The sequence below is a fragment of the Anomaloglossus baeobatrachus genome, chromosome 4 (genome assembly GCF_048569485.1).
Source record: "Anomaloglossus baeobatrachus isolate aAnoBae1 chromosome 4, aAnoBae1.hap1, whole genome shotgun sequence".
Lineage (NCBI taxonomy): Eukaryota > Metazoa > Chordata > Amphibia > Anura > Aromobatidae > Anomaloglossus > Anomaloglossus baeobatrachus.
This window is the reverse complement of record NC_134356.1, coordinates 375,498,308-375,523,476: the sequence shown is the minus strand read 5'-3', so window position 1 is coordinate 375,523,476 and position 25,169 is coordinate 375,498,308. Positions and strand designations below refer to the sequence as shown.

Sequence of the window (25,169 nt, the reverse complement as noted above, 5' to 3'; positions counted from 1 at the left end):
TATGGGTGCCCATACTCAGATGCTGTAAATACAAACCTCATAAATTGATGTGGGTTTTTTTGCACATACTATGCAATAAGAATGTTTATATACATCATCTAATTATATTTTTACTTTAAAAGTGCTCTATAACTAAAAATCCAATTTTATGAATCCTGTAGATTAATTTGCTAACCACATTCTACTTTTCGAGAGTGTTTTTTTTTCCTCTGTCTACCACTGCTTAGACATGATAATGATCAAAAGCTACTCATAGACATCACATTTCCATGACCCAACAAATGTATGACCAAACATACTTTTGTCTGATCTTTTTAATAGATGTGATCATTTACAGTTTTTGCTGAATCCCTGTAATTTTAGCTTTTGTTACAAACAGAAGCCACAACTCTCTCCAACAAACGTACAAAAAAACACTAGTATGAGGAGCTGCTGCTAAGTCTTTGGTTTTACCCAGAAAGAAACAAGATAGGATGATGAAACTTTATATTTATTCCACATACTCTCCACTGATGTCAACACACCTCTTACATCGGTATTCCAAGTTCTGTTAGCCTAGCAAAAAGAAGGATTTCGGTTGTGCCTCAAACCAGGCATCCGTAACAGCCATGGCATCAGAAATGGTGTGAAATGTGGTACCCTTGAGATGTTTATTCAGGTTTGGAAACAGATTGTAGTTGAAGGGAGCTAGATCTGGTGAATAAGGTGGGTGGTCAACCAGCTGGAAGCCCAGCTCTGCCAGTTTTGCCGTGGTTGCTTCTGCAGTGTAAGCGGAGGCGTTGTCTTGCAGGAACAACATTTCTTTGGACAGCTTTCCGCACCTTTTGGCATTCAGAGCTGCCTGCAGTTGGTCAAAAAGTTCAATGTAATACCTTGCATTGATGGTGGAACCCTTTTGAAGGTAGTCCACTAGCAGCATGCCCTCCTTACCCCAGAACACAAACACCATCACCTTAGTGATTGATTTCTGCACCCTTAACTTCTTTGGACGAGGGGAACCACTGTGCCTCCACTCTTTTGACTTCTTGTTTTCAGGATCATACAAATAAATCCACGTCTCATCCATAGTGACCAGTCGATCCAAGAAATTCTTAGCAGTCCAGAAGTGCTGACAAATGGACTGGGAAGTTTTCACTCACAAGTTTCTCTGATCTGTTGTCAAACATTTGGGGACCCACTTAGCAGATAGCTTCCTCATGTCCAAATGTTCATGGAAATTGACACAAACACGTTCACGGACATTCTCCATGATGTCTACTACTGCTTTAGCTGAAATTCGCTGATTCTTCAGTATGAGGTTGTGCACAGCATCAACAATCTTTGGAACAACAGCAACTCTCAGTTGTCCAGGACGTTCCTCATCATTGGTGCTGAAGTGGCCCGTTTTAAATTTGGCAACCCAGTTTTTAACTGTGGAGTATGAAGAGCATTGATCCCTCAATGTCTGCAGCATATCACCATGAATATCCTTTGTGGACTTTCCTCCTCTGCTCTCAGTTGCAGGGAATATCACATTAGACTCTGCCATTTTGTTTTCCCGCATGCGTAGAACACTGTTGCCATAAGCAACAAACACAACATTTTGAAAGCATATATTATACACATAAGGCTTTCATGTGATATAACATTAATTACCATAGAAACAAAAAAAGATCACAAAGACTTATCAGCGGCCCCTCGTACAAGTGGAATATAGGAAAATACCTCTTTGCTTATAAACCACTTTTCCCCACTCAGTTCTGCTAATAATCTATTTTTAAAGAGGAAACTACAGAACAGGAGAAGGACTTGGGGATTCTGATTATAATTAAGCTGGGCAGCAGCACTCAATGTTAAGCAGCAGTTACAAAAGCAAACAAGATTTTAGGGTGCATAAAAAGAGAGATTACACCCCGTGATCCCAACGTATTGTTACCCCTCTATAAATCACTTGTAAGGCCACATCTAGAATATGGGATCCAGTTTTGGCCTCCACATTTTAAAATGGACATTCAGAAGTTAGAGTCAGTTCAAAGGCAGCAACTACATTATTGAAAGGAATGGAAGGCCTCCCATATGAGGAGATGTAGAAAAAGTTGGATTTGTTTAGCTTAAAAAAAGGATGTCTCAGAGGAGATCTTATGTATATGCATAAATACATGTGTGGTCAATATAAAAGACTAGCACATGACTTATTCCTTCCAAATACAATACTAAAGACCAGGGGGAACTCACTGCAAGTGGAAGAAAAGCGATTCTGATGGCTAAAAAGGGTTCTTTACAGTTAGAGCAGTCAGACTGTGGAATGCCCTACCACAAGAGATAGTAATGGCAGATACTATAACAGCTTTTAAAAATGGGCTGGATGATTTCCTCAGTGCACACAACATTGTTGGTTATAAATTACTTAATAATAAAATGTATAATTGGTGGAGAAAGGGTGAACTAGATGGACTTAGGTCTTTTTTCAACCTATGTAATTATGAGACAAATTTATCAGCTTTATTATGAGAACAGGTTACAGGTTATAAAAGCATACAGAGAGAGGAGAGGGAATAAAAGGGGATCGAGGAATCAGTTGCAGTGAGAGACCTCATCACAGGGCTGGCATCCCAGCTGTACAGCTCCATAAATACTCAAGTATAATGTTGTCCATGTTGCTCCTACATCTCAGAATGCGCTACAGAGAAATAAGGGTGCAAGATCTCCTTTTCTCTATGTGCTGTTATTTAATGGTATCTGTTAGACTCTATCATACTAAAATTCCACTTTCATTTGTATGTAGTTTTTACACCACGTTACTTTGAGTACTTTTATGGTGTGAAATCTGTGCACTTGTCTTCAATTTGCAATCCTAATTACTATTATACAGTAGTAAAACTACAAAAATGTCATCAGTAGATTGTATAATACATGACCCAAAATACTTTTAAGAATGTATGAGCTTTGGAAAAGATGAAGCATCTGAGTATTGGCATCCTTGCAGTGTTTTACCCTGCATTGACCAATAAAATTCTAACCTCTTTATGGCTTTGGTGCTACCGCAACCTCTGGGGCCTTTCCCATAAGTTGGCACTTCTAACTTTTAAAGACTCAGAGGTAATTCAGACCAAACAAAATCATCAGCCTATTAAGTCTGTCTCCATTATATCACCTAGCGCTTTCTCAATGGCTTCTATTATTGATTGTCCTCTTTGCCACATGCAGGCATCCAAGCTTTTTATATTGGTCTCAGCTTTCAGAAGATTTGTTCAATTGGTAAGTTTAATATGTATTTTTTCTCTCCTACAGCTGTAGGTTCCTTGAACACCTTTCACTGGAGTTTTCATTCAAACCCACCTCCTCATCCAATTGGCGCAGCTCCATTGATTCCGGAAAACATTTTCTCTTTCTTCTGTGGCCTTCCACTCCAACGTTATGCCCATCGGAAATGAAGATACAAATATTACCTTTAGCCAACCGGGTGTATACCACAGAACTTCTCTGTGAGCATTTGCTTTTTCTAAGCGGATGTTGACCAATCAAAACACGGCTGTGCTCACAGAGACGTTTTGTGGTATACGCCCTGTTGGTTGATTTGTGTCTTTACTACCGGGGGACATGACTTTGGAACATAAGGCACAGAAGAAAAGAAAAACTTCTCCAGGATCGGTAGAGCAGCACAAAATGAAGGAGGCACTCAGTTTAAATTTGAAAAATCAAGTGATAGGTCTTCTTTAAAGGCAACAATGAACATGCTTTTTATCTTTACTAGCAGCAAATGGATAGTGTTAGAACCAAGTGTTGTACCATGCATATCTATGATGAGGAACACCGTGATATTGTGCCAGATGAACTGTAGACTTGTGTGAAGTTTTGGCATTTTCCCCAGGTTTTACACAAGATGGAAATACTAAGTTTTACCTCCCGTTATATCTTTTCTCATATTTAATTATACAATTATAAGTGTTTTGTGTAAGTGTTTAAGGGTATTACATAATCCTGTGCTATAGAAAACTGTATTATAACCTAACATACTGTGCAGCAAGATTTCTATAGATCTTCCAACTAATGAAACAAAATACAACATTAATGGAAAATTAAATAAAATACAAAACTTTACCCTGCTACGAGTGTTGAAGTCAATTTTTCTTGCGGATATGCTGAGTTTATGTGCAGATTTTCTCCATAGAATTAAAGTAGAATCGGGAAATCCACACATGAAATGCACAAATGCAATGAAAAAGATGCAAGTAACTAAATTTATCTGATAGGTGCAGTAATGCAGCAGAAAATGTGTGATAGCAGAGTCACCAAATACTCCTTATTGGAACATAGCCTTAGATAAAAGTTCAAAAACACACATTGGATAAAAATACACCCTTAAGGGGGCTTTACACGCTGCGATATCGGTAACGATATATCGTCGGGGTCACGTCGTTAGTGACGCACATCCAGCGCCGTTACCGACATTGCAGCGTGTAACACAAATGAGCGACGATCAATGAGCACAAAAATGTGAAAAATTGTTGCTTGTTGACACGTCGCTCATTTCCTTAATATCGCTGCTGCTGCCGGTATGATGTTGTTCGTCGAGCCTGCAGCAGCACACATCGCTGTGTGTGATGCCGCAGGAGCGACGAACATCTCCTTACCTGCCTCCACTGGCAATGCGGAAGGAAGGAGGTGGGCGGGATGTTACGTCCCGCTCATCTCCGCCCCTCTGCTTCTATTGGCCGGCCGCTTAGTGACGTCGCGATGAAGTCGCTGTGACGCCGAACGCACCCCCCCTTGAGGGAGGGATTGTTCGGCGGTCACAGCGACGTCGCTGCACAGGTATATGCATGATCACCACATATCGTCATAACACGGGGGCGGGTGAAATCGCATGCGACATCGCTAGCAATCGCTAGCGATGTCGCAGCGTGTAAAGCTGCCTTTAGGCTGCTTTCACACATCAGTTTTTTGCCATCAGGCACAATCTGGCAGAAACATGAAAAACGCATCCGGCATCTGTTGACGCCGAATGCGTTTTTTCCCCCATAGACTTCTATTAGCGCCGGATGGTCTTGCGTTCCATCCGGCTTTTGCTTGTCCGGAGGCCGGATGGAACGTTGAGGTGAAAGTTTTTTGTCTCCGGCAAAAAACCGCATTGCGCCAAATCTGGCGCCGTATGACGTATTTTATAATGGAAGCCTATGGACGCCGGATCCGGCGTAATACAGCAAACAACGGATTACGGCCGCCGGATCTGTTTTTTTGAACTGAGCATGCTCAGTATCAAAATGGATCCATCAAAAAACGGAAGGAACGGATGGAAAATACTGATGCGACTGATCCGTTTTTTCACCGGTTCCGTTGCATCACTTTTTTTGCCGGATCATGCCTGATGGCAAAAAACTGATGTGTGAAAGCAGCCTAATACATAAAACAAGATGAGACAGAATGAATAGGGATGTGAGGGTTACCTCACTTATAGGCACAAATAATCCAGGTACATGCCCCCAACAATTATGAAAAGTGGAGTAGCATTGACATGTCTTAAAATCACCACTCTGCCATGTTTTAAAGCTAGTAAAAATACAAAACCACAAATAAGCACTGCTTAGAGCCACATACATTAAAGAATACATGACAGCTGGTACATACTGCCCGATACAGTAGGAGAAGTGAAAATTATTTTCTTGATCTATGCAAAATGACAAGTTGCTCTTTACTCTGGATTGCATATACTGTGGCACTGCTGATTCTTTATCTATGCTCCTGACAGATATAGAAAGATCTTTATACGCAATGCTCTAAAAAATTCTTAGGCCTCTATATATTCTACCATACAATTTATGAACTATATTTCTTTTTAATGCTAAATATATTATAACCTTTTGTTAATGGCTCTTATGTTTGTAGTTAAAATTTTCTATAAAAATAAAACACTATCTAATCTCACAATATCTACAGAGCAGAAAAATGTAAATACTTAATATATCATTTGGATTGTCAAAAGCTGATATTATAATAACGGTAACTTTTAAATTACACAAACCATCAAGTTGAAGGGATATCCCATTTATGCTAACAGCCAAAAATGGATTACAGTTGTAGTTCCCAAAGTTATCTCAAACTTAACAAATATATAACAAACTTATATCTGGATGATTAATATCACTTATTAATTTAAATTGGAGGTCTGAAGTCCAAAGTAATTTTCATCTAAATCCTTATCTATTTAGTGCCGTCATCTTAACTAATTACTTTTATACTTGCATTAAAAAATGCTGATCCTTCTCTAACTACAAAATCTAATGCTCTTGTATTTTTTCCCTAACTTCCTCTCTGATGGTGATTAATTTGAGAATACCAGTGCATGCTGGGATACTCAAACAAAGCATCATCAGAGCAGAGGGCAGAGGCTGCTGTCACTGTCACAGCCTCTGCTCCCTCCCTGAAATCAAGCATAATCAGTTATGCCCGTTTCAGGGGCTAGGCTAGGCTAGTCGCTGTGTGATGTGTGCTGTGGCAGTGTGTTCTCTTTTGCCAGGTTAGTTCAGCAGTAAGGAGTCAGCAACAGAGCAGAGCGTACTGTCAGTGTGCATTGTCAGAATACTCAGTGGGCAGAGACCAATGTTGTCACTTGCAGGGGTCTCTGCACACTGAGAACTCTGAAAATGCACACTGACAGTGTGCTCTGCTTTGTTGCCAGCTCATTAGTACTGATCTGAACCGACAACAGAGCGTGCACGGTCATCGTGCACAGGGTGCAGGGATTAGCTCAGCCCCTGAAAAAGCATCGCTGATGATGCCTTAAATCAGGGAGAGGGCAGAGGCTGTGCTAGTAACCACAGCCTCTATCCCTGATTACACTTCGATTCAAGGGGGGGCAGAATGTAAGACTGTAACTGTAGCGTCTGCTCCCTGATGATGCTTCATTTAAGTAACCCAGCATGCACTGGGATTCTCTAACAAAGTGTCATCTAAGAGAAAGTAGATTAAAAAAAAGATAATAGCAGTTTGATAGTGTTATTAGGGAACGATACGGGATTTTTAATATACAAGTACATCTCGATAGATTAGAATATCAAAAAATTAATTTATTTCAGTAATTCAATACAAAAAGGGAAACGCATATATAGCCATTACAGACAGAATGATCTATTTCAAGTGTTTATTTCTGTTAATGTTGATGATTATGGCTTACAGCCAAATAAAACCCAATATTCATTATCTCAGAAAATTAGAATATTATATAAGATCAACTGAAAAAAAGATTTTAAACTCAGAAATGTTCTACTGAAAAGTCCGTACAGTAAATGCACTCAATACTTGGTCGGGGCTCCTTTTGCATGAATTACTGAATCAATGTGGCATGGCATGGAGGCGATCAGCCTGTGGCACTGCTGAGGTGTTACGGAAGCCCAGGTTGTTTTGATAGCAGCCTTCAGATCGTCTGCATTGTTGGGTTTCGTGTCTCTCATCTTCCTCTTGACAATACCCCATAGATTAGTAAACACAAAACCTTGTAAATAGGGTACATAGCCTGTCAAACTAGATAAATATGGCAACACATGAGAACACCAGAGTATTAGGCTAAAAAATAGTTTTATTAAATACACTTTAAAAGACAAAAAGCAAAAAAGTAATTAATTATAAATAACACTGCATAGAATCCAGACCTAGTGCAAAACAGATATATATATCAAAATTGATCACAAATAACTTAATAGAGGATGGATCCAGATGGCAACAAAATACGCCCTAAAACAGGCAAAAAAGGTCAAACATGCAAAAAAAGCTAAAAAAGACCTTAGTAAAGTGCCCAATGCTGAAAATATTGCACTATTTTAAGCCAAAAAGATTTGGTATCTTGTATATAGATCAAAAAACGAGAGTCCCACTCAGTACATAGTGTGAACAGGTGGGTCCCGATAGGGAAAAAAGGCCAGTGCCAATAAATGCAAGCAGTATATACAGAGAAAGGGCAGGATTAATCAAAAAGGATCCATTACCTCAGAGAGTGGAGCACCAGGACTGGCAACCTCAACATATGTTTCCAAATGGGTCTTCGTCAGGACTCCTGACGAAGACCCATTTGGAAACATTGTTGAGGTTGCCAGTCCTGGTGCTCCACTCTCTGAGGTAATGGATCCTTTTTGATTAATCCTGCCCTTTCTCTGTATATACTGCTTGCATTTATTGGCACTGGCCTTTTTTCCCTATCGGGACCCACCTGTTCACACTATGTACTGAGTGGGACTCTCGTTTTTTGATCTATATACAAGATACCAAATCTTTTTGGCTTAAAATAGTGCAATATTTTCAGCATTGGGCACTTTACTAAGGTCTTTTTTAGCTTTTTTTGCATGTTTGACCTTTTTTGCCTGTTTTAGGGCGTATTTTGTTGCCATCTGGATCCATCCTCTATTAAGTTATTTGTGATCAATTTTGATATATATATCTGTTTTGCACTAGGTCTGGATTCTATGCAGTGTTATTTATAATTAATTACTTTTTTGCTTTTTGTCTTTTAAAGTGTATTTAATAAAACTATTTTTTAGCCTAATACTCTGGTGTTCTCATGTGTTGCCAATACCCCATAGATTCTCTATGGGGTTTAAGTCAGGCAAGTTTGCTGGCCAATCAAGCACAGTGATACTGTGGTTATTAAACCAGATATTGGTACTTTTGCCAGTGTGGACAGGTGCCAGGTCCTGCTGCAAAATTAAATTTCCATCCCCAAAAAGCTTGTCGGCAGAGGGAAGAATGAAGTGCTCTAAAATTTCCTGGTAGACGACTGCGCTGACTTTGGTCTTGATAAAACACAGTGGACCTAAACCAGCAGATGACATGGCTCCCCAAACTATCACTCAGTGTGGAAACTTCACATTAGACCTAAAGGTGCTTGGATTGTGTGCCTCTCCACTCTTCCTCCAGACTCTGGGACCTTGATTCCCAAATGAAATGCTAAATTTACTTTCATCTGAAAACAACATCTTGGACCAACTGTCCAGATCTTTTTCTCCTTGGCCCAGGTAAGACACTTCTGACGTCTATTGGTTATGACTGGCTTGACACAAGGAATGCAACAGTTGTAGCCCATGTCCTGGATACGTCTGTGTGTGGTGGCTCTTGAGGCACTAATCCCTGCAGCAGTCCACTCCTTGTGAATCTCCTCCAAATGTTTGAATGACCATTTCTTAACAATCCTATCAAGACTGCTGTTATCCTGGTTGCTTGTGCACCTTTTCCTACCACACTTTTTCCTTCCACTCAACTTTCCATTAATATGATTAAATACAGAACTCTGTGAACAGCCAGCTTCTTTAGCAATGACCTTTTGTGGCTTACCCTCTTTGTGGAGTGTGTCAGTGACTGCCTTCTGGACATCTGTTAAGTCAGTAGTCTTCCCCATGATTGTGTAGCCTATTGAACCAGACTAAGTGACCATTTTAAATGCTTAGGAAGCCTTTGCAGGTGTTTTGTGTTAATTCTAATTTTCCGAGATAATGAATTTTGGGTTTTCATTGGCTGTCAGCCATAATCATCAACATTAACACAATTAAACACTTGAAATACATCATTCTGTTTGTAATGACTCTATATAATATACACATTTCCCTTTTTGTATAGAATTAGAGAAATAAATTAACTTTGTGATGATACTCTAATTTATTGAGATGCACTTGTATTAGAAATTAGTTTAGATTACAGCACTAAATAGGTATTTAGATAAAAATTACTTTGGCTTTTGGATCACGCCTTTAAGCAAGGCAGAGTTTAAACCACCACAGTCATTGGTCAGATGGTGTGCTAACCAAGACAAATTCCTAAATGTTTTAATGTATTGTCTCAATTCTTGACCATTTTTTAGATCTTTGTTGGCTGTTGTATCTTTTATCATTCCTGTTTTGATCAAGAGGCTAGAAAGCTGTATCACCCTAGCCTTGCTCATAGCTAACAAATGTGGAACTTTTTTAATGGTGAATAAGTGTACAGAATACTCAAAAAACTCTTTATAGTTGCAATCTTCATCAGCTCCTCTTTTCCATTACCAATGATAATCTGCATGGAAGAGCTTCCTTTCAACCTTTGCTGTCTGTAGATAACATATACCTTTAAAGTCTACTACTAATTATTTTCCCAGTTACCACTTATCAGAGAGAACTCATCAAACAAACTTGATATATTTTATATTTTTATTCTGTGTATATGTGGCAGCAATTACTATCATTCTGAGTTATATGTGACACTTCGGCAAAGAAAACACTTTAAAATAATGAATGAAAATTATATTGTGGCAGAAAAATTTGATAGGCTGAATCTGAGACCCCAAATGTGCCGACTGTTTCATTGCTATGAGTAAAAATTATTCAAGGGCAAAATTGAGTATTAAAATGTGTTTTACATACACTTCTGTACTGCATAATAAATATGCAGGTGCTCTAGCAAGGCTGCATTAGAATTGTCACTAAGGCGTAAGTGCTTTTGTGGTATGAAAGGGTGACCTTTCAATATACTCACAAATAAGAAGCATCAGAGGCCTAAAATATCAGAACATTATGTGTCAAAATAGAATAAAGCATAACCTTAGCATAGTGTTGGTATTTATAGAGTACATTACTAATTTCAGTAAGCAAAAACATGAAAGAGCATTTCACATAAAATAGAAAGAATCTATTAAAAAAATAGAATCCTAAAAAATTATTATTTTGTGTTGTCTTTCATATATTTTCATATTTTTGTCATTGTTTCATTTTCATTTTTTTACATATTTGTTGTAGTTTTATTTTTTTTCGTTTTTTTGTTTTTGTTTTTTTTTCAAGAGAAGCTTAGAGATAAACGACATAGCTGCCAACACAGCTCCCCTTTGGGTTGCATTTTATGGGTGGCTCAATTTGTTTAACCCCCTCACCCTCTGGCAATTTTCCATTTTTTTGTTGTTTCCTCCTCTTCTTCTAAAAGCCATAACATTTTTATTTTTCTGTCAATATAGCCATATGAGGGCTTGTTTTTTGTAGGACAAGTCGTATATTTGAACAGCACCATTCATTCATATTGTACTGGAAAATGAGAAAAAAATGCCAAGTGCGGTGATATTGCAAAAAAGTTCAATTCCACAATTGTTTTTCGGGACTTTTATTTACTGTGTTCACTATATGGTAAAACTGACCTGGGAATATGATTCCCCAGCTCATTACAAGTTTGTAGATACTAAACATGTATAGTTTTACTTTTATCAAAGAGGTAAAACAAAATCAGAAGTTTGTAAGTTTCCAAGACCCGTAGTGTTCTCATTTTTCAGGATCTGGGGCTCAGTCATGGCTTATTTTGTGTGTCTTGAGCTGACAGTTTTAATTCTACAATTTATGGGTAGATGTGATGTTTTGATCACTTCTTATTGCATTTTTTTTTTAACCATAAATTTTATTGATTTTTAACAATAAAAATTGAACATACATGTAATGAGTTATTTTGTCCAGTCGGTTATCCTTAATAGTAAAGATTATCCATTCCCAGTCATTTGTTGCTAACAATTGAACTGTCAACATATAATATCAAACCCCAATGATTATACCGCCATTTCAGCACCAGATGGACATGAGCACCAGCATTCCCCTTCTCCTATTCTCACCTAGAATCGGAGTAATCTAGCCACTTCCCCCATGTTACTTCGAACTTGAACCCTCTATTATTTTTAATTGCAATCATCCGCTCCATGCTACAATTGTGTTGCATCCTGGCCCTTATTTCTTGAGCAGTTGGAACCGGCGATGTTTTCCATTTACTCGCAATGCACACTCTTACCACAGTCAGAAATTGTACGGTTATTATTACATCATTGTAATCCATGTCTTCCAGGCCTATAGATAACAGAGTTTTTTCGGGGCCCAGCTCCATATTATATCCCAGTATTGAACTTAAGCACTGTTGTGTTTCTGTCCAAACTGGTTGTATCACCCCACACTCCCACCAGATGTGAAGCAATGAACCCGGCTGGTTGTTACACCTTCAATATTTATCTGAGCTCCGAGGATATATTTTCTTTAGCCTTACTGGCGTGTAATACCGCCTATATAGGAGTTTCCTTGATATCTCTAAATGGTTGATACAATGGGACATTTTTTTGTGTATTTCAAACTAATACTCCCATTGTTCTTCCAGGAATTGAGTCTTTTTCCCATTTCTTCACATATGGTAAGGAGTGCAGGTTTTGTGTGTCATTCAGGGCTTCATATGCCCTTGCTATCCCCCCCTTTGTATCTTTGTTAACCTCAAAGAAATTTTCATATGATGATACCAACTCCTGTTGTTTTGTTTTCACATTTGATAATAAGTGTCTAATTTGGAGGTATTTGTAAAAGTCCCTCTTATTTACCCCAAATGTGCTAACAAGGTCACCAAATGGTCTAAGCTCCAAGTTACTCATGATGTCTCCTACCTTGGTTATCCCTTTTGAAATCCACTCCCCCAGATTCATATTTTGGATCATTTTACCAATAATGGTTATCGGGAGCTTATGTGTTCTTGTGGGGAGTAGTCTCTGCCCCACCTTCTGTGATAACCAAATGTTTGCTCCCGCTCGTATTGTGGGGTAACCTGGTGATTGCTCTTTTTTGGCTAAACGGAGATACCACATATATGAGGCCATAGAGGAATTTTCCACCAGTTGTGCTTCCAATTTTACCCAGGCTTTTGGGGAGTTCCCATCCCACCAGTATCTCAGTTGATCTAGCATAGTAGCTCGGTAGTATGCACGTACACACGGGCATCCCAGCCCCCCTGACCTTATTGGCATGAACAGGAATTTTGCCGATACTCTCGCTTTTTGTCAGTTCCATATGAAACTCATTAGAGCTGACTGGAGCTTATTGAGGGTGTGCAGTGGTATTTGAATAGGTAGGTTGCAAAAGTAATATAGGATTTGGGGTAATAAAATCATTTTTACTACTGATATCCGGCCTAATCACGATATCATTGCCTTGGGGTATGCTTGTATTTCCTTATTTATATTTTGCAATAGATTTGCATAGTTTATTTTTCCCAGGTTTTTGATCGGATAAGTTAATTGAATCCCTAGGTATGGGATTTTGTCTGCCTTCCAAGTCAGTGGATACTGTTCCATTAGTTTCTGTTTTGGGGCCTGTGGGATACCCATATCAAGGATTAAGCATTTACTCAGATTAATTTTATAGTAGCTAACTTGCCCAAATTGGGTAATTATTCTAAATATATGGGACAGGGAGACCTCAGGGTTCGTGACACAGAGTATGACGTCATCTGCAAATAGGCCTATCTTGCTCTCCAAGGCTCCCACACTGATCCCGGAGATTTCTCTCTCCTTCCTTATGGCCTGAGCAAATGGTTCCATCAATAGAACGAATATCAGGGGGGAGAGAGGGCACCCCTGCCTCGTTCCATTTGTTATATTAAATCCTGAGGACAAATACCCATTTGAATATACCTGGGCCGAGGACTTAGAGTATAGTGCCATGATGGATGATAGGATCGATCCCTCAAAACCAAAGCCTCGAAGCGTCCTTTCCATGACTTCTTATTGCATTTTAATGCAATGTTGCGGTGACCAAAAAAACTTTTGGCATTTTGATTTTTTTTTTTCGCTTTGCCCTTTGTCGATCAGAGTAATTGATTTTATATTTTGATCGGGCATTTCTGAAGATTGCGATACCAAATATGTATTATAGGGGTTATCTTTTGACCCCCACGCTGTCCTGGCAACCCACTGCTGCCCCATGATTGTGTCACGGGAGTGCCAATGGCGTCGGGGAACAGTGTGATCAAAAGGGTTAACCGGTGTGGGTGGATCAGAGATCCACCTGCGCCTGTTAGTTACATATATCTGCTGATCAGATCAGCAGACGTGCGAGTGAATAATGTGGGCTCGCCTCATGAGCCTGCTTTACAGGGACAGACACAGCCAAGGGCATATATATACATCCTTGGTTGTGGAGGGCTTTGAGTTAGGTCAAAGCTTTCCCTAAATCCTGCACTTCACATGAATTGTATTACAGCTTGATGAAAGGAAATAACTTAGGGACTATTAATGTGTACAGGTGATCAGAGGTGCAACTTTTTAAGCTCCTGAGTCTCCATTTACTAAATTTGTAACTGTGTCCCCAAACTATTATGTGTCATTTATGTTGCTGGTGTCTTACTTAGTCTAAGTTATTTTTCTGTTGGCTCATAAGTATTCTTCAAGAATATTATAAAATTGTCCCTGCCACACAATTCTACTGCAGCCCATCCTAGTAACATGTTAGGAAGTGTTGCACTCTAAAGAAACATAGCTCGAGACCATTGTCTCAACTGTTAGAGAAGCAGTATTGTAAACACACGTACCTCAGTGGGCTGATGAAGCAGGGCTGTGGCTTGAGAAGAAACAAATCTCCTCTCAGACTGACTGCGCATAGAGCACTAAGGGGTACTTTGCACACTGCGACATCGCTAGCCGATGATGGCGATGCCGAGCGCGATAGTACCTGCCCCTGTCGCACATGCAATATCTTGTGATAGCTGCCGTAGTAAACATTATCGCTACGGCAGCGTCACATGCACTTACCTGCCCTGCGACATTGCTCTGGCCGGCGACCCGCCTCCTTCCTAAGGGGGCGGTTTGTGCGGCGTCACAGTGACATCACACGGCAGGCGGCCAATAGAAGTGGAGGGGCGTATATGAGCAAGATGTAAACATCCCGCCCACCTTCTCCCGTCCGCATTGCCGGTGGACGGCGGGCGCAGGTAAGGAGATGTTTGTCGCTCTTGCGGCTTCACACACAGCGATGTGTGGAGCTGCGGGAACGACAAACAACATCGTACCTGCGGACGCACCGACATAATGAATGACGTGACACAGATCAGCGATTTTTGACTGTTTCACGCTCATTCATCTTCTCTCCTAGGCTTTACACGTTGCGACGTCGTTACCAGCGCCGGTTGTGCGTCACTTTCAATTTGACCCCAACGATATTGCAGTAGCGATGTCGCAACGTGCAAAGTACCCCTAAGGCTAGAGGGAAAAAAAACCTGTGTGCTCCGTCAGCAAGAAGATTTATTTTTTCTCCTGTCACAGCCTTGCTCCATTGAGCAACCATCTTAAAGCTAGGCTATCTGTTGAAAAAAATATGAATGCTGTCCTTTAAAACACTCCTTTCCTCACTAATATTACTGATGGACACTTTTCTTGCTCTTTCTGGCTACAAAGATTTTGTATGTCGTTGAGTATTAATATGCTTTTATGTTAATTCTTATAGCTTGGAAATTTCACTCCCGCTGTTTTTGCTTAAAGGGGGCTTTACACGCTACGATATCGTTAATGTTTTATCGTCGGGGTCACGTTGTTAGTGACGCACATCCGGCGTCATTAACGATATCGCAGCGTGTGACACTTACCAGCGACCTTAAGCGACCTCAAAAATGGTGAAAATCGTTCACCATGGAGAGGTCGTCCCAAAACCAAAAATAGGTAATGGTTGATTATCGATGTGGTTCGTCGCTCCTGCGGCAGCACACATCGCTGTGTGACACCGCAGGAGCGAGGAACGTCTCCTTACCTGCCGCCGGCCGCAATGCGGAAGGAAGTAGGTGGGCAGGATGTTACGTCCCGCTCATCTCCGACCCTCCGCTTTGATTGGCCGGCCGCGTAGTGACGTCACGGTGACGTCGCTGTGATGCCGAACGTCCCTCCCTGTTGAGGGAGAGATTGTTCGGCAGTCACAGCAACGCCGCCGACCAGGTAAGTGCGTGTGATGCTGCCGTAGCGATAATGTTCGCTGCGGCAGCGATCACACGAAATCGCATGCACGACGGGGGCGGGTGCTTTTGCGTACGATATCGCTAGCAATTGCTAGCAATATCGTAGCATGTAAAGCCCGCTTTACCCTTATTTGGGACAAATTTTTTGTTACATTAGATATGAATGTGACATTTCAGAACAGGTTTTGTTTGTTGTTTTTTTTTTATTTATTGTGCATTAGTTATGTTTTTAGCTAACCTGCGCTTAGATGCTTGACATCAGGCATGATTACATAGAACATTTTATTTGACTATGGTCATATATGGGACATAAAACATTCTAATCATAAAGTATCAAATCTGAACATAAATGTTTTCTAGCTCATTATTCATGTCCACGTACCAATCTATAGCTCCATGGCCACATTCTGCTTCTATGAATTTCTGTTTTGCTTGTTCCCAGAATTTGTAAGATCACATTCCTGTTAGTGGTGAAAAGAACAGAAAATATATCTCCTAATCATCTAATTCCATGAAAAAAAATATACATTTCATTTAAATAATGAGTTTTCAAAACTTTGTTGTATCCATGTGCATTAGTCAATTTAGTCACTAAATTACCTATAATTGTGGAAATACAGACATGACGTCCGAATAATTTGCACTGCAGCCTTTCAGTTCTTCTAGATTTATAGTTTGACATGTTTTACATGTATTTTTGGTCTAATAGAAGGTTTCGGCACAATCATGACAACATTTTTCTAAAGTCACTTTCTGTGCTTTCTGTTGATTATGATGTAGTAAGAGTAGTGGCCATGTGTTATTTGAATATATTTGCTATACAGAACAATAATTTCAACATTCTTATTGCTTATTGTTAGGGATGGGCAGACACAGACTGTAAAAGACTGGATCCACGCAGGTTCAAAAGTACTGAGCTCCAGGCATTTAGTTCTTAGGGAACTCTGGATAATGATCTGGGTCCAGCAATGCAAGTAATAACAAAAATTAAAGGAAAATTAAAGTAAACAAGAATAAAGCAGGTACGCTATACTTACAGAGTCTCCGGTACAGCTGTAATTGCTTTTGGGGCTGCTCATTCTACTTCCGGGTCCGCTAATTAGCTTCATATCTATTCACTGCTTCCCTCACCCACCGCCAGTCCTGGTATCTGTGATTGGTTGCAGTCAGACACGCTCCCAGCCTGTTTAAGAGCGTGTCTGACTGCTTGCAGTCACAGAAGTGGTTTGTGGGTCTATATCGTGGTTTAAAAATAACTAAATTTAAAAAAAATTGGCATAGTGTCCCCCCCATATTATGATACCTAGCACAGATAAAGCATACGGCTACAGGCTGCAGCCCCCAGCCATGCACTTATCTTGGCTGTGTAGCAAAATAAGAGTAACCGCATGTGGGTTTTTTTTTTATTATTTAAAGAATTTTAAAAAAACAACATGCAGTCCCCCCCCAATTTTGATACCCAGCCATAACAAAGCCCAACAGCTGGTTGCTAGTATTCTTAGGCTGGGGAGATCCAAGCTTATTGGGATCCTCGAGCCTAAAAATAGCAGCCTGCAGCCGCCAAGGATTGTCACATCCAGTAGATGCGATAATCCCAGAACTTTACCAGGCTCATCCTGATTGCCCTGGTGCGGTGGCAATCAGGGTAATAAGAGGTTAGTAACAGCTCACAGCTGCCACTAAGCTCTAGATTAGTAATGGGAGACATCTATGAAGCCCCCCATTAATAATCTGTAAGTGAAAAGAAAAAAACACAAACAACGAAAAAATTCTTTAATTGAAATAAAATACAAAAAACACCCTCTTTCACCCCTTTATTAACCTAAAAACACCCAGGTCCAACTAAATCCGTATGAGGTCCCATGACCGTTCCAACTCTACTACATCTAAAGTGACAACAAGCGGCCATAGAACATGACCGCCTGCTGTGACCTTCAGGCAGAGAATGAGCCCCACGATGAGTGGTGACATCACTCAGGTTATTTGGAGCCACAGCTGGTGGTTCCCACGGTCCTTCACCTGTGGTCACAGATAACCTCGCCTCAGATTACTTCATTGAACTGAGTTACCTCAGGTGATGTTACCTGCGATCACAGGTGGAGGACCGTGGTAACCTCCAGCTGTGACCGCAAAGAACCCTACACCACTTTATCTTTACAGCAATAGAAACGCACACACAGCACTTCTGATTGGTTGCTGTCAGACCCGCTATGCTGTCACACAGGGTGGGGGCACATCTAACTACAACCAGAGACACAGGAACTGCTGGTGGTAGGGGAAGCAGTGAGTATGTATAAAGGATAATGAGTGGATCCAGAAGTAGTGTTAGAGCCGCACTGGACTCTGTAAGTATAACGCGCCTGCTCTAGTCCCCCTAAACCTCCTGCCACTATTTTAAAGTGCCAGATTCTGGTCCCCATAGACCTAAATGGGGACTGGCATCTTTCCAGATATCCAGAATCAATTTTGAGCCCTAACCGGGTTTTATTATTTTTAACCTTGTTGGACCCACCGATCTCGGGTATCTGCGAGTGCACCCATCACTACTTATTTTTTACTTTTATGTCAATATCCAGCTAATTCAGAAAACCTGTATCTAAAATGACTGTGCTTTTGTGCTGAGATAAAGTTTTTAGATTTTACATTCTTTTCTCATAGGAAAAAAATCTAATACAATTTGTGTTTTCTGTTAGACTAGTTTCACAAGCCTATGATTTAGTCACAGTCACAACACCTAGCATTCTCATGATTCCACTAAACCAAACTTTTAGTCATGAGAAAAGCTAAGTAACACCCTCTTTGAATTCTATGGCTTTACATATCAGATTAAAATAACTAGAAAAAAATCTGGTTCTTTAAAGGTCTTAATATTTGGTAAATAGAACACATGAAAAACTATATTGTGTCATTACTTCTATTTTTGACCTATTTTTTGTTAAATAGTGTGAAAAATTAAGTACACCCCATGAATGAATAGCTTGTGGAGCCACCTGTTGCAGCATTAACTTGAAGTAATCGTTTTTTTCTTGACTATCAGTCTCTCACATCGTTCTTCACAATGTTGCTTAAGTTCATTGAGGTTTGTGAGTATTCATTTATCGTAGAGGTGTGCTGCATCACTTCATTTGTGTTCCATCACAATAACATTTATTCTTTTCTTATACAGCCATTCTGAAGTAGATTTGCTGTCATACTCTGGATTATTGTCCTGTTATATGGCCTTGTTTCGGCCCAGGCTCTTGTTCCTTTTGTAGTCAACCAGACTTACCTTTTTGATATATGTCCTCATATTTGACGCTAGAATACTTTGGTATTCAGAGGCATCCATTTTCTTCTAAGAATGAAAAGTCGTTCTCCTGGCAAAGAAAGTATATTTGTTCGGTCTTTTTCTAATTTTACAGTCATAAACTTGAACATTTAACATACTAACTGAGGCCTTTAGAGTCTGAGCCATAACTCTTAGGGTTTTGCAATTTTTCTAAGCATTGCACATTCTAACTTTGTGGATGAAAGTGCTGGGACGACCACTCCAGGGAAGATTGTCAACTGTCTTGAAAGTTTTCCACTTTCAAATAATGTTTCTCACTATAGAATTATGGATTTTAATTTGTTTGAAAATGGACTTATAATCCCCTTATAATGCCTACATCTGTAAAATCTTTGCTGATTTATTTCCTCTTTGGCATTATGCTAACAAGGCAGAATACTTAAGGACCAGCAAACTGTCAACATTTCTCCTTTTATCAATTTGGATTAATGGGATAAGATTAGTACTTATTTTTTGACACATCGCCTTTGCCAGTTTTGCCTAGTTTTTGTTGGATGAATAATGACATACTATAATTTGTCATGTCTTGTTATCTAAGGTTGAACTTACCTATTCTAAAGTCTTTAAAGATATTTTTTTTTTTTACATTTTAATTATTTTTGATACGCTAAACCATAGAATTCAAAGAGGGTTTTTTTTTTACGACTGTAGGTCACCATAGCATAGGGCTTGGATATTGTGGTCACAATTTGGACATTTAAAATGGAGCCTCTTTAAAAGCTAAATAAACTAACGGACCTTTAGGTATCACTTTGCTGCATTTACAGTTTGTGCAAAACAAATATTTATAATACATGCAAAATTCAGTATCTAAAATATAGGATTATCTCTGAAGTAGACTTGTTAGACATTTTCTATATTTGCCCAGTCAAGTTTTATAATAAAGGCTCAGAAAATGTAATAATCTGTGACAAAGATAAACAGTTGTGACTTGACATAGTATTCATAGTTACATTTATAACTCAATTATCTTTGTAGCAAGTTTTAAAAAAAATCAAATTGATCGATTTCTACAGTAATACCAAAATGAAATCTGGAATGGTGCAGGAAGCAATATTCTGTCTGGTTCTTAGTTTTTTGCTTTTCTTTTTTATTATTTATGCATGTTTGTTTTCTATTTTTTTTATCTTTTATGTTTTCCAATGTGATAACTTGCCTCATATACGTAACTTTATGGGTGTTTGTAGAATTATTAACCTAATGCATGTTATGTGTATTTCTGAAGATTTGGAAGATAGGTTACAAGTTAGTGATCCAACTTCCGTTTTTAAAATTGCATTTCAGTATTTTTATCTTCTGTGTCTGGGTGACTAATGTGAATTCATTTTAAAGACTCACAGAATGGACAATACCTAAATGATACCGACTCAATCTCTCAAATATGATATTATTATAACCAGGTTTTTACAGATCTGAAATCCACAATACGCACGGTTCTTATTGGTTAGCAGTCTTGCATCGCTGGGGTCCTGCGTTAAATCCCGCCTAGAGAACATGTGCAAGGTGTTTGTATATTAGCTCAGGGTTTGGGGTTTGCAGGGTTTATTCCAGGGACTTTGTGTTTCTTCCACACTCCCAAAAATATAAGAAATTTAGACTGTGAGCCATAATGGGCACAGTGATGAAGAATTTCTAGAATATTATGGCACTATATAAGGAGGTAAAATAAATAAACTCAGGGTGAATCTTAGGTTATTAGTATTTTCACAGTTTTGCCTTTGGACTCAACCCAAAAAGTATTTTTTCCAATGTATCTGAAATAATGAAGCAACTTTGCAATAGGGTTTTATAAACATGTCCTACTGTTTTTTTCTATAGCTCATATACAGATCAGTGTGTAGGTAATGGGGTACAAACATTCCCTGTGCATCACATCCTTTGTATCTATCCACGTCTACTGCTAATCTACCAATTGTCTGTAAGGCACAAATGGCAGTAAATAAGGTTGCAAAATCAGACTACTATTGAAAAGTCGCTTTTCCTATTTTAAGTACAATAAGACTTAATAAAGGTTGAGATGATGGGCATAGCAAAAAGTACATGTTACTCTAAGGCTTTAAACTAGTGTATTTTTTGTAATATACTGTAGATTCCAAAAGATACCCTAGTGATACATAGAAATACCGTCATAATATAATTCTATCTGAGATTGCATTGATTATTTAGTAATAAAGTAATGATAATAGTAGTTATTTTTGTAATTATTTTTTAATTAATCTTTTTAATTAATCTATTTCAAGGTCTTTTACCATGTTTGCAATATATGACATTTCAACACCCAGTTCATCTGCACTAAATATCGTCTATATAAAATCCTAACATATGGTTTCTTATTAATACACTTGAACTCGGCTCACTGTAGTTCTTTTTACTGCATTTCGCATACTGTATGAAGTGTCTTTAAAATGTTACTGGGATGTTTGTGCGGTTGTGCTTTTATTTTTGCTTATTTTTGGTTGCTTTTTGTGATGTATGTTAATATAGTATTGTATATTTGTATAGTAAAGGAAATTGTACTACTACACATATTTACATATTTTTTGTTTTATCACAGACGAACCAAACTCCTGGAGTTCACCCTCTGCCACCTCCCCAGGGCCGGAAGTAGCCGTTTCTCTTGAAGACATGATTGCACCATTATCTTCATCACATTCAGCCTTGCCCTCTGACCCTACTCACCAGATACACCCAGAGCCAGCATGGGATATCTACAGGGAACAAGATATGGGAAAACCAAAGGAACACACTGCAAATGGTCATAAAAAGAAAAGGCTGGGAGAGTCAAGGGAGAGATCAGCAAGCCCAAAGAAAGTAGATAGATCAAGACGAGAAGAGAGTTTCAAAAAGGAGTTTCAAGAAGGCAAGCCGAAAAAATCGGAGAGTGGCAGGACCATTTCTGCAGGGAAAATGACAGTGAAAAATGTTGGTGAAGTGGGAGAGTGCGGGTACTCTGCAGTCAGTGATGGTGGAGGTCTGATCTCCAGGTCCACTGAAGCAAACAGAGAAGGAAACTTCTGTACAAAAGACATATATAAGGATGCAACCAGTGAGAAAAAATCAGTGGCCGCTCTTGAGCAGAGCAAGTCAGATTTAGGCGGGGTATCAAAGGTGTACAGTAGCAATATTTCCACTTCTCGAGCGGGCACCATGGACCAAGACGAGAGAGATGCCGAAGCTAAATGCAGTGAATTCCAAAAGGAAAGTCATCTACATGCTAGCAGCACCCGCAGCACTAGCACTGCACCTCGGAAAGCAACTGTCTCACCAGGACCATGGAAAATTCCTGGCTCTGATAAGCTACCTAGCACCCTGAAATCTGGCACCTCAGCCATGAGCAGATAACTGAAAATATGACTGTTCCCTTTACTTGTTTCACGTAGACTTGGAACATTATTCTTAGCTTCTATGTTATATAATTTAATTTTCTTTTTATTTATTTTAATTTTCACATGTATTTACCTACACAAGTGCATCTGGGACCAGGAGCATATATTTTTTATTTCTTTAAGGTTGTGCACAATGTCTAACCAGTATAATGAAGCAACTGTACACGAGTACCTGGAGCTCACAGGTCTTATATCTCTGGGCCTACCAGCTAAGGAAGAACCAAAACAGCAAGGAATACACCAGAAAGTGCAGTTTAGCTTTAGTATATTTTTTCACTTTATGAAGGATGTGGGATCCACCCCAGTGTTGTCTGTAGCAAAATAAGAGGATAAACATAGAGCAATCACAAACTGGAACATCGCCTTAAATCAAACTGCACTGAGTAAGATGAAGGAGAAAACGAATTATGCCTTGTAATTTGACAATGGTATTGTAAATATATTGCTATCAACATATCTAGACAGGGGTTAAGATATTTCTCTGAAGCTTTGAATCTGCAGACCATAATGTGTCAGTAGGAACGTTCTCATCATTAACCCGCCTGATCATGCAGCATATGTAGGTAGGTGTGTGCGCTGCCTGTTAACTTGGACAGTTAGTCTACTGACTGATGTGGCTCCATTTAAATGCCATTTTCTGTGAATAACCATATTTCTGTACATTTCAAAGGAAGTTAAACTGGAGTCCAATGTGTACATTTGTACATGTTTAAGTGTACATGTATTGTATCAACAGTACATACTAGCTTTCATAAGTATGGAAGAAGCAGATGTAATCATCCCAGGAAAAAAGGGTAAACGTAAAACACACTTGTTGGACAAGACTTCATCTGGGGCAAAACTATATGAGCGATACAAAATCTCCCAGTGTTTACCATCAAGTCTGGCCTAATTTCATGGGTATGAGTTCTAGAATGACATTTAGGCTATATAGCATGCTAATCTGCAGCTTAACTTATTTTCTGACCCTGCATTGTAAGCAATACTAGCACCTTGTATAGTCCATACCATTTACACAAAGTCACTTTTTAAATATCAACATAGGGGATCCTTGGGTATAATTTAACAGTATGCCTTCTGTAGATTGTGCATTTCCAACGCACAATGGATTCAATAAAACAAGTCATATATTCAGCCACTAAAGGGTAAAAAACAGAAAAAGGTTTCCCCTATTGCCTTACACTCCACCATGCCACATATCTGGATTCCATGATCTACTTTTGGAGGAGAATTATAAATTCGCATCTGCACTTTCAAAGGGTTTGCTATATTTATATCGCAACCAAGAGCAGTTTATTGAGAAGCCTATTTTCATGAAAGTATTATACGTAAATATCTAAGAAATGTACAAAATATATATTAGAGGGATGTCTGAGTAGAGTTGAGGGTGCATTTCATTTCACTTCTAACTATGCTTTTCATCAGATGTGCAATTTTGGTATGACTTACCAGTCTGTCCCTGTTCTTGGACATCCCCTAGTGTGTCCTCTTTTAATAAGCGATGCATCAAATGTTTAATGTTCCATCTGTGTAAGTCTATGAAAAACAAGCATTTGGATGCCAATTGAATTTGCAGCTTTAAAGATAAATCGCCATCCTCAATGATAAAGCACAAATACAGAGCATTTTACTGATGTTCATGCCCACCTCTTGCTTGTGCTTTCATGTTAGGCAATTACCACGACCTTGCCTAATCCAGTTTTGTAAAATGCTTCTGTAGTGTAAGTGCACGTCCCAAAATGTCTCATTTCCATACGTGACCAAGTTGGTAACTAAAGGAGACACTACACGAAATAGCATTATAAAGTCTATAAAGTCTATGTTGCAGAGTATTTTGCAATTACCAGTGAAGTAATTGTTTTATACAGCTATACCAGATAATGTCTGAGAACAACATGTCATCTAAACCCCATTCCAGATGATAAATCTGTGTAGTGTTAGCTGTGAATTTACCTTGTACAGCTGTATCTCTATAAATATAATTCCATGTATTAATAGTCACAGAAAGGCTGTAAGTGAGCAACTATTTTTATGAAATGCACCACTACGGTTAAATTAACTTTTACATAAATCTTGTTTACTGTATGATATTCTAAAACACTGTCAAATAAAATATATATCCAAAAATCTTAAAAAAAGGTAATGATCTTTTATGAATGGCAATGTCATGTTGAATGTAGACTCCAAAATATAGCAAGAACTTCCCAAAGAAGGATTATATTGAAGAATTTTGACTATAATGTTCATTGGCATGGAGATGCTAAGTTCACTTTCTTGAAGTGTCTGCCTTCTCCCAACCAGCATATTGTATTGGTAAAGCTAAAAATGACTAATCCTGTCTTGACTAGAGATGAGCGAACCCAAACAGTAAAGATCAGTGTTAGTACTGAACACAGACTTTATAAAAAAAAAAAATCTGTGCTGGAGTCCGGATAGTTTACATATGCAAACAACTCAGTAGAGCATCACTGTGCTCGGGTACGCTCAGTGCTCAGCCCAGTGCAAGCCACTTGCAGTCTCGGAATGGCTCTCACAGTGGGTTAAATTAGCATTATCGGATGTAGTGTGTTCCAAGAAAAAAAAAGCCGACCTCCCTCCCCCTTAAAGCGGGCTTTACACGCTACGATATCGCTAGCAATTTCTAGCGATATCGAGCGTGTAAGTCCCCGCCCCCGTCGCAAATGCTATATCGTGTGATCGCTGCCGCAGCGAACATTATCGCTACGGCAGCG

At 39.1% G+C, this 25,169-nt stretch overlaps 1 protein-coding gene across 9 annotated transcripts in view; it reads left to right on the top strand.

Moving 5' to 3' along the window:
- Nucleotides 1-24,575, top strand: part of MAGI2 (membrane associated guanylate kinase, WW and PDZ domain containing 2) — a 1,367,587-nt gene extending 1,343,012 nt beyond the window's left edge. For 5 of the 9 annotated variants that reach the window (XM_075345212.1, XM_075345209.1, XM_075345205.1 and 2 more), the window contains one exon: nucleotides 21,606-24,575. In XM_075345212.1, coding sequence (XP_075201327.1) covers nucleotides 21,606-22,393 — 788 coding nt within the window. In that variant the 3' untranslated portion in view covers nucleotides 22,394-24,575. Of the gene's footprint in view, nucleotides 1-3,186; nucleotides 3,238-21,605 lie in introns of those variants that run through there. The other 4 variants (XM_075345207.1, XM_075345208.1, XM_075345210.1 and 1 more) reach the window with 4 other exon arrangements.
- Nucleotides 24,576-25,169: the final 594 nt, after the last annotated feature.